Source organism: Somniosus microcephalus, chromosome 16 (genome assembly GCF_052327205.1).
Source record: "Somniosus microcephalus isolate GS21.2 chromosome 16, FLI_Smic_1.0, whole genome shotgun sequence".
Classification (NCBI taxonomy): Eukaryota; Metazoa; Chordata; class Chondrichthyes; order Squaliformes; family Somniosidae; genus Somniosus; species Somniosus microcephalus.
The window spans coordinates 72,967,195-72,980,491 of NC_141002.1; the positions used below are offsets into that span (position 1 = coordinate 72,967,195).

At 42.4% G+C, this 13,297-nt stretch overlaps 1 protein-coding gene across 1 annotated transcript in view; it reads right to left on the reverse strand.

Moving 5' to 3' along the window:
* The window catches only part of helb (helicase (DNA) B), a 50,482-nt gene that overhangs the window by 5,687 nt on the left and 31,498 nt on the right, over window positions 1–13,297 (reverse strand). Inside the window, exons 11-12 of the mRNA XM_086009249.1 lie at window positions 5,585–5,731; window positions 4,391–5,062 (exon numbers count right to left, since the gene is read on the reverse strand). Of these exons, the coding sequence (XP_085865375.1) occupies window positions 4,391–5,062; window positions 5,585–5,731 (819 nt within the window). The remainder of the gene's footprint in view (window positions 1–4,390; window positions 5,063–5,584; window positions 5,732–13,297) is intronic.

Genomic DNA, 13,297 nt, shown 5'->3' on the forward strand with positions numbered 1-13,297 from the left:
AGAGTGGTGAGCCTATGGAATTTTCTACCACAGAAGGCAGTGGAGGCCAATTCATTAAATATATTCAAGAAGGAGTTAGATACATTTCTTAAGGCTAAAGGGATCAAGGGATATGGGGAGAAGGCAGGGACAGGGTACTGAATTTGGATGATCAGCCATGATCTCATTGAATGGTGGAGCAGGCTCAAAGGGCCAAATGGCCTACTCCTGCTCCTATCTTCTATGGCAGCAAGAATCTCATACCTGTTGGGACAGGGCAAATGCTGAGGCTCCTCCAGCACTGCACCTGGGGTCCCCTTACCTGCCTGAGTTGCAGTCACACCCTCCTGTCCCTTACCACTAACCAGACCTGTACCACTACCTAACCTCAGTGGTGTCACTGCCTCCTGGATCAAAGTGTCCAGGTAACTCTCCCCATCCATGATGCCCCGCAATGTCTGCACCTCAGACTCCAGCTCAAAAACTCTGAGCTGAAGTTCCTCAAGATGCAGGCACTTACTGCAAACGTGGTTGTCCGGGATCACAATGCTCTCCACAAACTCCCACATGCTGCAGTTGCGACACACCACCTGCACTGCCATCCCTATATGACCTTGTTTTATTTAATTATAAATTTGTATTTAGGTAACTTAGTTTACAGTGTAGTTTCTTTGACTACTTACTTGATCTAGATTAAGTTAAGGGTACTGAAATTAAATATCTCCCTGTAACACAAAGCACTACAAGTAGTGTAGGCAAAAAGCAGCAACTCCTTCCCCCTCTTCTCTGAATAAAACACTCTGTTCAAGTCCACTCTGTTTAAGTGCTCTGCAGAAATGTACAAGTAATGACTCCGCGCCCCTGCTCCTGGTGATTAGTACCTATTCAAGATTGCCCTCACCAGTCCTGAAGGTAATGCTAAAAGTGCAACAATATGGAGAATGCCTTAACATAAATTACAGTTGCTCAGGAGTTACATAAGAACATAAGAAATAGGAGCAGGAGTAGGCCAATTGGCCCCTCGAGCCTGCTCCGCCATTCAATAAGATCATGGCTGATCTGATCCTAACCGCCAATCCACTATGACAGGACTATCTCCTGAATCTAACAGCATTAGACACACGAAAACAGGAGCAGGATCAGGCTACACGGCCCCTGGGCCCGCTCCGCTACCCACAGGGCCATGACCTATCCGAACCTAGACTCATGTCCAAATTCCTGCCCGCTCCCCGTAACCCTTAATTCCCTTTTCTACTAGGAAACTGTCTATTTCTGTTTTAAATTTATGTAATGATGTAGCTTCGACAGCTTTTTGGGGCAGCATATTCCATGGACCTACCACCCTCCGAGTGAAGTAGTTCCTCCTCATCTCAGTCTTGAAAGAGCAGCCCTTTATTCTAAGACTATGCCCCCTAGTTCTAGTTTCACCCATCATCTGGAACATCCTCCCTGCATCCACCCGATCCAACCCCTTCATAATCTTATATGTTTCAATAAGATCGCCTCTCATTCTTCTGAACTCCAATGAGTAGAGTCCCAATCTACTCAACCTCTCCTCATATGTCCATCCCCTCATCCCCGGGATTAATCGAGTGAACCTTCTTTGTACTGACTCGAGAGCAAGTATGTCCTTTCTTAAGTATGGACACCAAAACTGTATGCAGTATTCCAGGTGCGGTCTCACCAATACCTTGTACAACTGAAGCAATACCTCCCTATTTTTATATTCTATCCCCCTAGCAATGAAAGCCAACATTCCATTGGCCTTCTTAATCACTTGCTGCACCTGCATACTAACCTTTTGAGTTTCGTGCACCAGGACCCCCAGATCCCTTTGTACTTCAGTACTTTCAAGTTTCTTGCCATTAAGATAATAACTTGCTCTACGATTTTTCCTGCCAAAGTGCATAACCTCACACTTTCCAGTATTGTATTCCATCTGCCAAATCTCTGCCCACTTACTTAGCCTGTCTATGTCCCCTTGCAGGTTTTTTATGTCCTCCTCACTCACTACTTTCCCTCCCATCTTAGTATCATCTGCAAACTTTGACGTGTTACACTCGGTCCCCTCCTCCAAATCGTTAATATAGATTGTAAAGAGTTGGGGACCCAGCACTGACCCCTGCGGAACACCACTGGTTACTGATTGCCAGTCTGAATATGAACCATTTATCCCAACTCTCTGCCTTCTGTTAGATAGCCAATCCTCTATCCATGCCAGAATATTACCCCCAATCCCGTGATTTTTTATCTTAAGCAATAATCTTTTGTGTGGCACCTTGTCAAATGCCTTTTGGAAGTCTAAATACACTACGTCCACTGGTTCACCTTTATCCACCCTATATGTTACTTCCTCAAAGAACTCCAGCAAATTTGTCAAACATGACTTCCCCTTCATAAAACCATGCTGACTTTGTCTTATTAAATTATGATTATCCAAATGTCCTGTTACTGTCTCCTTAATAATGGACTCCAAAATTTTACCTACCACAGATGTTAGGCTAACCGGTCTATAGTTTCCAGCCTTCTGTCTACTGCCCTTTTTAAATAAGGGTGTTACATTAGCAGTTTTCCAGTCTGCCGGGACCTTTGCTGAGTCCAGGGAGTTTTGGAAGATTATTACCAATGCATCCACAATCCCTACCGCCACTTCCCTCAAAACCCTGGGATGTAAGCCATCAGGTCCAGGTGATTTATCCGCCTTGAGTCCCATTATTTTACCAAGTACTACTTCCTTAGTGATTTTAATCGTATTTAGCTCCTCCCCCCCTATAGCCCCCTGCTTGTCAAGTGTTGGGATATTCTTGGTGTCCTCTACTGTAAAGACTGATGTAAAATATTCATTCAGTGTTTTTGCCATCTCCATATTTCCCACCATTAATTTCCCGGTCTCATCCTCTAAGGGACCAACATTTACTTTAGCCACCCTTTTTCTTTTTATATAACTATAAAAACTCTTACTATCTGTCTTTATATTTTTTGCTAATTTACTTTCATAATGTATCTTCCCTTTCTTAATCAATCTTTTTGTTATTTTTTGCTGTCTTTTAAAGTTTTCCCAATCCTCTATCCTCCCACTAAATTTGGCTACCTTATATGCCCTTGTTTTTAGTCGAATACTATCCTTAATTTCTTTACTTAGCCACGGATGGCTGTCTTTTCTTTTACACCCTTTTTTTCCTCAGTGGAATATACTTTTTTTGGAATTTGTAAAATAACTCCTTAAATGTACACCACTGATCATGTATCGTCTTATCCTTTAACCTATTTTCCCAATCCACTTTACTCAATTCCGCTCTCATACCTTCATAGTCTCCTTTATTCAAGCTTAGCACGCTTGTTTGAGATACAGCCTCCTCACCCTCTAACTGAATATGGAATTCAACCATGTTATGGTCACTCATTCCAAGGGGATCCTTTACTAGGACATTTTTAATTAATCCTGTCTCGTTACACAGGACCAGATCTAAGGTTGCTTGCCCCCTGGTTGGTTCAGTTACATACTGCTCAAGAAACCCATCCCTAATACACTCAATGAACTCATCCTCAAGGCAGCCCTGCCCAATTTGATTCGTCCAATTTATATGATAGTTAAAATCCCCCATAATTATAGATGTTCCCTTATTACAAGCCTCAACTATTTCCTGATTGATACTCCGTCCAACCGAGTTGCGACTGTTCGGAGGCCTATATACTACACCCACTAGTGTTTTTTTCCCCTTATTATTCCTTATCTCCACCCAAACTGTTTCATTATCCTGATCCTTTGACCCAATATCATTTCTCTGTATTACAGTGATTCCTTCCTTTATTAACATAGCCACCCCACCTCCCCTTCCTTCCTGCCTGCCTGTCCTTCCTGATTGTTAAATAACCTGGTATGTTTAATTCCCAGGCATTGTCACCCTGCAGCCATGTTTCTGTAATGGCCACAAGATCATACCCATATGTAGCTATTTGTGCCTTTAACTCGTCTATTTTGTTACGAATGCTACGTGCATTCAGATAGAGAACTTTCAAATATGTTTTGTGACACTTAGTTCCTGCTATTGCCCTTTTTATTACTTTACCTTTTACTCCACACCTTCTACCCCTTCCTGACACGCTCTGGTTTTTAATTTCCCCACTGCTACCTAAGTCTATGACCTTCTCTGTTGTCATTTGTATTATTTGCTCTCTGGGAACCTCCCCCCCACTAGTTAGATCAAAAGGTAGGGATGTTACTAGCTCTGTATACTGATGTTCCCTCAAATATTTTTGTAGTAAACAAAGTTGTGCTGATGACATGGACAGATCATTTTGCTATTAAAGTTGTGTGTTCCTTTCCACTTTTCATGTTACCAAAAATCAAAATTAATCTAATATTAATTCTTCAGAAATTTGCACCACCCCACAGAACATTTTAATTTACCTTAGAGTATTTTGGAGGGGTTCCCTCTTCATCCAAAGTATTGCCAATTCTCTTACAGGCAGGAGACAGACGTGTAGCAACTCCATTAGAACTAGTGGACTCTTCACCAGTCGTCCCCACCATAGTAACCCTCGTGGTTCCATCACTAGTTTGAAGAGAGGACATGCCTGCTGTCGTTGGGCATTCCTGGGCCTCAACACACGCTCTGTTGTCAAACTCCAGACTTTCAGGGGACCAGCTATAATTTTGTGCAAATGCCAAATCTTCTGAAAAGGAGTCTTCTGTCTGAAATTCTGTGCTGCCGATATCCTTTTTTATTTCACTGGCTTTATGGGATGCAAAATCACCTATTACCTGGGTAGAGGGTACAGATGAATCAAACTGGGTTGAGTTGGGTACTGCAAGTGTGGAAGGCATACAACTTGGCTTGTGCTGGGACTGCGATCCCCCAGTACCTGAAGCGGATCCTGCTTTTAGTAGTTTCTCTTGCAGCAATTCACGCAGGCGTGTGTTTCTACGAGGGCTTTTGGCCGTTACTGCTTGAATAAAATGGTTCGCAGAAGTAACAACATAGACACGCTGGCGCCCTCGTGTGACTGCAGTATAGATGTGCTGCCAGTTCTGTCTTCCTACTGTTCCCACAACATACACAACTGTGTCGGCTTCAGAGCCCTAAAATACAAGTGGAGTTACATTACATTACAAGTGTTCTAAACGTGCGTATTCAACAGCCCTTAGCACACATACAGACTAGAATGTCCCAGGGCTGTGTTGAGTTAGTTCATCCCAGCCAGCCAGCGGCAGCAGTTGGGGTGCTACAACTAACCTTAGCACCCCTGGATTAGGGAGCAGAGAGGGAAAAAAAGGTTGGGTTTTCGATTCCTGATTGCTATCTAGTAACTCCTGCTGAAAACTTAAGGAGATCAGACGTGATATCCTACAGAATCAAATAACTTACTGCCTAGACTCGTGTACTAGGAATGATCACTTCCAAGTATTAGAGGGAGCTGGCATCTGTGAAACAAGAAGGGGAGAAAAAAGGAACCAAAAGAATTCAGTATTCTTGGTCTGATTTATCTAAGCCAGAGGTAGCCAACCAGCATCTCCCAAGCTCCACGTGACTGTTCAGTGGCTAAAGCGCAGCCTGTTGATGTACTAAGAAATGACAAATTTGTTGATGGTTGCATTTCTTACCTGAAAAGTGTGGATTGTTCTGGCCCATGCATGCTGCAATCTGCACTCTCTCATGACTTCTTTGTAGTTCACCAAAACTTGACGATTTTCCTTGTCATCCAGTAGCAAGTAATGTGCTTTTGTGGTATTGGTCACTTGAATTGTATTCTGCAAACCAAACAGAAAATATATTTTTTTTTTTTAAACTTATCACCATGCAAGTACAAGAAACATTCGGGGTAATTTGAACTTTTATTGGCGGGTGTCAGCGAATCGACTGCCTGATTTTCTTTTTCATTGGAGTGGGGTGCAAAAAAATGTGGCCAATTCGCTATTGCCTGACGATAAAAATTAAAATTAGCTCCATTTAGATAAGGACAATGTAATCCAATCATTTTTTTTTTTTAATTCTCTAATGAGAATTTGACAACCAAGATCACTCTGCTGAGTTACTGACCATGTATTCTCCTGCCCCCACCAAATTCTCGCCCTGCTTTCTTGAAGGTGTCGACTTTTGCTGGGACACAGTTCCCACAGGCACTAGCAGCCCTCCATTACCTTGCCCACGTGCTTATTTTTCATGCACATGTTCACATTGTTCATGCGGAGTCCAGACAATGAGTGTCAGCAGAATATTCAACTTTGGAAAGCATCACAGCCATCCCGAGTCTTGTTCTTCCTTTCTTTTCCACACTCACTTTCTAGCTGAGGTCGTTGAAAACTAATCAAGAGCAAGAACCCTAGCTAATTCTTTTTCTCTTTTCCCTAGCGCTAGCTCAATTTTAACAGCCCAATTACTACACTGAACAGAATGTCTTCAGCTAATATTACTACATGAATTACAGAATAACTAAGATGTTCATGGGCTTTAAGAACATATGAAATAGGAGCAGTAGTAGGCCATTCAGCCCGTCGAGCCTGCTCCGCCATTCAATGAGATCATGTCTGATCTTCTGCCTCAACTCCATTCACCAGCCCTATCCCTTGATGCCATTACTAGTCAGAAATCTATCGACTTCTGTTTTTAATATACCCAATGACTGAGCTTTCACAGCCCTCTGGGGTAGAGAATTTCAAAGATTCACCACCCTCTGTGTGAAGAAATTTCTTCTCATCTCAGTCCTGAATGGCCGACCCTTTATCCTGAGGCTGTGGCCCCTGGTTCTAGACTCCCCAGCCAAGGGAAACATTCTCCCAGCATCCACCCTATCAAGCCCTGTAATAATTTTGTAAGCTTCAATGAGATCCCCTCTCATTCTTCTACATTCAAGAGAATACAGGCCTAGTTTATTCAATCTCTTCTCATACGACAGTCCTGCCATCCCAGGAATCAATCTCGTGAACCTTCGTTGCACTCCCTCTATGGCAAGTATATCCTTCCTTAGGTAAGGAGACCAAAATTGTACACAGTACTCCAGGTGTGGTCTCACCAAGGCTCTATATAATTGGAGTAATACTTCTTTACTCCTGTACTCAAATCCTCTTGTAATGAAGGCCAACATACCATTTGCCTTTCTAATGGCTTGCTGCACCTGCACATTCACTTTCAGTGACTCATGTACAAGGACACCCAGGTCCCTTTGAGCATCTGCATTCCCCAATCACCATTTAGGAAATACTCTGCCTTTCTGTTTTTTCTACCAACGTGGATAACTTCACATTTATCCACATTATATTCCATCTGCCATGTTCTCGCCCACTCACTGAGCCTGTCGAAATCCCCTTGAAGCCTCTTCACATCCTCTTCACAACTGACACTGCCACCTAGCTTTGTATCATCAGCAAATTTGGAAATGTTACATTTAGTCCCCTCATCCAATAGATTGTGAATAGCTGGGGCCCAAGCACCGATCTTTGAGGTACCCCACTAGTCACAGCCTGCCATCCTGAAAAAGACCCATTTATCCCTACTCTTTGCTTTCTGTCTGTTAACCAATTGTCAATCCATGCTAGTATATTACCCCCAATTCCATGTGCCCTAATTTTGTTCACCAATCTCTTGTGTGGGACCTTATCGAAGGCCTTCTGAAAATCCAAATACACCACATCTACCAGTTCTCCTTTGTCTACTCCACTAGTTACATCCTCAAAGAACTGCAATAGGTTTGTTAAACAGGATTTCCCTTTCATAAATCCATGTTGACTCTGCCCAATCTTACTATTAGTTTCTAAGTGCCCAGTTATTGCATCCTTTATACAGGAAACTCTTTTTTATCCGGCACCGATGGGACCAGCGTGTTGCCGGTTTATCAAAAAATTTCCGGATGACGAAGAGGGTTATCTACCGAGGCTATTTTTAAACAAAGAAAAATAAAAAAATCAAGAAATGTGCAGTATACAGTAATTGGGTACTCACCTACAGAATGTTGTGTTAAATGGATGGTGGAAGATGCTTGATTAAGTACAGTACTGCCAGTTGAGTGTAATCCATAACTCTAATTACTTAACAGTAAAACAAAACTTATAAACGACTGTACAGTACAGTATAAAGTACTGTGTTGACTGTACACTTATTCCAAGCCAACTGGTTCATCAGGAATATCCATGTCAGCTGGGTCATCAGGATCATGCACTTCAACAAATTCTTCAGGCACTTCCACTGCTTCAACTCTTTTGGAAGCTTTCCTAAACATGTCCCGGATGTCTGCTTTCTTAGTGGACTCTTGCCTTTTTTGTAGAAAGGTGGAATGCAGAATATGGAGGTGTATAACTTCTTGGGCAGAATAGCAAGAATGGCTTTCAGCAAATTTGAGGAATGAAGCTGTAATGAAACCCGTTTGTCGTGCCTGTATTCGTTTTGCACTCATGTATATTACCCTCCCCCACACGGTGTATAGTTTCACTTCCTCTTTCCTGACTAACCTGGAAGATTCCAGGTCTTGGCTCTTGGCTCCGCCCCTGACTTCTCTTACATAAAGATCCCAGGATCTGTATGACTCATTCCTGCGAGCCAGTCAGTGTGTTGAGATGTTAGCTCTGATCTTAGTGATTAAAAGCCAACTTGTTAAAGTCTATAACTTCTAGTTTTCTGGTTATTGAAGGCACTTCAGAAGCAAAATCTTCTGCAGCTTTAGCCCAAGAAATCATCTCTTCAGAAATCTCATCCTCTTCACTTTCCATCTCACTTTCCTTTTCTTTCTTTGGATTCAAAACATTCTCCATTATTTCATCATCACTTAGCATATGCACAACAGCAACTTCTCTATCTGCATCAACCCACTGCTCAATATCACGTTCACTGAGGTGACGTAGAGGGTTTGCTGGGCCTACATTTTTCACCATGCCAGTCATTTCCATTATTGTACTCCTCTTGGGACGAACATTAAACCCATGAAATTCCTCCTCTGAAGAACCTTCAGCAAACATTATAGAAGGCCACAATTTGCACCAGGCTTGTCTCAAAGTGTGACCTTTCACCAAGTTCCAGGAACATGCAGCATTAAAAATGGCATCTTTAAGATTGTATTCCTTCTGAAATGCGTGAATATTGTCATCTTGGCTTATCAGTTTACGTAGGAAGTCTTTCTTGTAATGACACTTGAGATTTTGGATAACGCCCTGGTCCATGGGTTGTATGAGAGAAGTTACATTTGGTGGCAAATAAATGGTGAAAATATTTCCCAAAACCAACTTGGATTCATGCGGATGGGCTCTACAATTATCAAGCAATAAAATGCATTTGCTATCTTCAGGTTTCCCTATTCTACGGAAATGTTCCCTCACAGATGGAACAAAAATATGATGGAACCAATTTGAAAAGATTTCCTTATCCATCCAAGCATTTCTTTGAGCTTTGTACTCAACAGGTAAGTGCCTCACATTCTTAAATGCACAGGGGTTTTTAGACTTCCCAATGACAAGAAGTTTAACCCGGTGTGATCCAGCAGCATTCGCACATGTTAGCACGGTTACACGATCTTTATTTTTCTTGTAACCTGAAGCATTAGCCTCACTAACCCCAGCAAGCATTGATTCTGGCAAAAACCTCCAAAATAAGCCAGTTTCATCGGCATTGTATAGCTGTGCTGGTGACAAATCATGTTGCTGCACAATCCGATTGAAATAATCGCAGTATTCTTCTGCGGCGTCGTGATCAGCTGATTTCTTCTCCCCGGAAATATGGAGTCGTCGTATCCCGTGCCGTACCTTGAAGCACGTGGGCCATCCCTCGGAGAAAGCACACTTGTCAGTAAGCTCCATCTTTGCGTAGAAATCCTTCGCTTTTCGATTAGCATGGGTCCGGAAATCGGAACACCCTCTGAACGCTCAAGAGAAAACCACTCAAAGCACGATATCCAGCTCTTCAAGCTTAGGCTTATGAAGCGTACGCCGTTTCTCTACACCCTTAGATGTCTCCAAGCTTGAATAAAACTTGAGCAGCTTATCCTTCTGCGATTTGATGTCGTAGATTGTTGATGAACCGATTTTGAATTCATTCATAATGTTGATACGCTTCTCTCCCCTTTCTAGTCGTTAGCATATGTCGATTTTCTGTTTTAAAGTTAACACCACTCGCTTCCTTTTGCTTGGACCAACTTTTGGGATTTCCATAATGCAATGCAATGACTACCAGCAGTGTGGGAGACACACAGTACCCCTGTAAAATGGTGGATCAGAAGAGACTACCGGCAGCGCGGGAGAGTCAGACTCCTGTCACAGGGCTTTTGAGGTGTTCCAACTCCCGACAGCACCAAGAAGCCGAGTAGTGGCAGTTTGGAGAACTTCCCCCACTGACTAACTCGGCCACCGCGGGAGACTTGGACTCGGCAACATTGCCGGTTATTGAGGTGTTGTTTTTGGAGCGAGAATTTTGCCGGTTAATAGAGAATTCCAGATATTTAGATGCCGTTTAAACAAGAGTTTCCTGTAATAGATTCCAGCATTTTCCCAACAACTGATGTGAGGCTAACAGGTCTGTAGTTCCCTGTTTTCTCTCTCCCGCCTTTCTTAAATAGCGTGGTTACATTTGCTATCCTCCAATCTGCAGGAACCGTTCCAGAATCTATAGAATTTTGGAAGATGACAACCAATGCGTCCACTATCCCAATGGCCACCTCTTTCAAAACCCTAGGATGTAGGTCATCTGGTCCTTGGGATTTATCGATTTTTAGTCCCATTAAATTTTGCTAGGTGCAGCAAGAAAGAACTGGCATTTCTATAGCGCCTTTCACGACCTCAGGATATCTCAAAGCGCGTCACCTCAGAACTAACACAATGCCACGATAGAAAATATTTTAAAAATCTACAAATTTAGCGCAGAAAAGTGTGAAATGATATATTTTGATAGGAAGAATGAGGAGAGGCAATATAAACTAAATGGTGCAATTTTAAAGGGGCTGCAGGAACAGGGAGATCTGAGGATGTATGTACACAAGTCTCTGAAGGTGGCAGGACAAGTTGAGAAGGCCGTTAAAACAGCATATTGGATCCTTGGCTTTATTAATAGAGTCATAGAGTACAAAAGCACGGAAGTTATGCTAAGCCTTTATAAAACACTGGTTAGGCCTCAGCTGGAGTATTGTGTCCAATTCTGGGCACCACACTTTAGGAAGGATGTGAAGGTCTTGGAGAGGGTGCAGAAGGAATTGACTAGAATAGTACCAGGGATGAGGAGCGACTGAAGAAGCTGGGGTTGTTCTCCTTGGAGCTGAGATGGCTAAGAGGAGATTTGATAGAGGTGTTCAAAATCATGAACAGTTTTGATAGGGTAACTAAGGAGAAACCATTTCCAGTGGCAGAAGGATCAGTAACTGATGGGCAAAAGAACGAGAGACGACATGAGGATTTTTTTTTAAACGCAGCGAGTTGTAATCTAGCATGCACTGCTTGAAAGGGTGGTGGAAGCAGATTTAATAGTAACTTTCAAAAGGGAATTGGATAAATACTTGAAGGGAAAAATTACAGGACTTATGGGGAAAGAGTAGGACTAATTTGACAGCTCTTTCAATGAGCTGGCACAGGCGCGATGGGCCGAATGGCCTCCTTCTGTGCTATATCAGTCTATGTTTCTAAGTCTGAACGAGATATTTTAAAAACAGTATGCCATTCACAGGTTGTTACCACTATTTAAAAGTGAATTCATGGACATGAAAATGAGTTTTGAACATGAAAATGAGTTTTGAACATGAAGGTGTAAGGCATAGCTGCAGAATGTGTTAAATGAAATGTTAGTAGAACAGAACAGTGGCAGGATGAAGTTGATATGGACAATGAGTTTACATAAAGAAATAGTGGTCAACATCCATACTTAACAATGGTGCTGAAAAAGCAAAGGATGAAGTTAAAAGGATCTTGGGATAGTGGGGCTTGACTTGTCTAATCACTGCAGTGCAGGAATCAACAAAGCAAATAGACTGCTGAACTATATAGCAAAAACAGTCGAGTACAAGCAAGAGGAAGCTATGCTTAAACTACACAGTGCTGCAGTCATACCATAACCAGACTATTGCAGTCAGTTCTGGTCACTGAGACACAAGGGAAACATTCAAGCCCTGGAGACGGTGCGGAAGAGCCATTGACTGATCTTGAAGTGTCAAAGAGTTGTGTTATGAGAAAAGACTAGAGACAACTTCAGAGATATAGAAGATAGTAAATGGCATAGAAAAGGTAAAACTTCATGTTAAACTGGGAAAGGAGAACAAGGGGTACAAGTTCAAACTGGTGAAAAACAAATTTGGCATTGGTCAGTAAGTTTTTCCACAAAGAATGATCAATATATAAAATGTATATTTCTAGATAAAGCAATGTAGGCAAAATCCCCAGAATCATTTAAAAACAGCTGGATGGTGCAATCAGGGTAAGGAAAACGGTTGGGGGCAGAATTTGCACAGGGGCTCACCTGACAATGCTTGAAAGATTGGTGGAAAACCCAGAGAAACAGTACAAACAACCGATTCGACCGTTTCTCCAGGGCTTCCGGCGATCTTCCACCAAAGTGATTGGGGGAATTCCCAGGTGTAAGTTCTTTCTGAATAGACGAGTTAAAATGGGCTCAATGGCCTTTCTCAACGATACCTATCATCTGGTTGCTTGTGATTTTGAGGTCTGATCTCTACTCATTCCACCTAGTGACTTTGCTGGAAGGTAAGTCAGATATGTGCAGAATTGGGCTCAGCTGTGATGTCCCCAGGGTCAGTTAGATTGTCAAGACTGGCACATTAAAAATGAGCACTTGCACAAAGTCCTGGAGGGCTTCCAGCACCTGTGGAACTGTACCCCTGCAAGAATCAATACATTGAGGGGAGTAGACGAGAAAAGTGGAGTGGGGGCGGCGAAGAATGGATTCTTCTAATTAAAAAACGTGTTGATAATTCAGCTCCCATAAATTATTATAGTTTATGTATCATTTTGAATAGCTAATTAAATGAAACATAGAAACATAGAAGATAGGAGCAGGAGTAGGCCATTCGGCCCTTCGAGCCTGCTCCGCCATTCAATGAGATCATGGCTGATCATCCAAATTCAGTACCCTGTCCCTGCCTTCTCCCCATATCCCTTGATCCCTTTAGCCTCAAGAAATATATCCAATTCTTTCTTGAATATAATTAATGAACTGGCCTCCACCGCCCTCTGTGGCAGAGAATTCCACAGGTTCACCACTCTCTGGGTGAAGAAATTCCTCCTCATCTCAGTCCTAAATGGCTTACCCCTTATCCTCAGAACAAAAGAATGATTAATCCTAATTCCTTGCAACCATTTGATTTTTAAACGGGGTCTTGATGGCAAGATCACTTT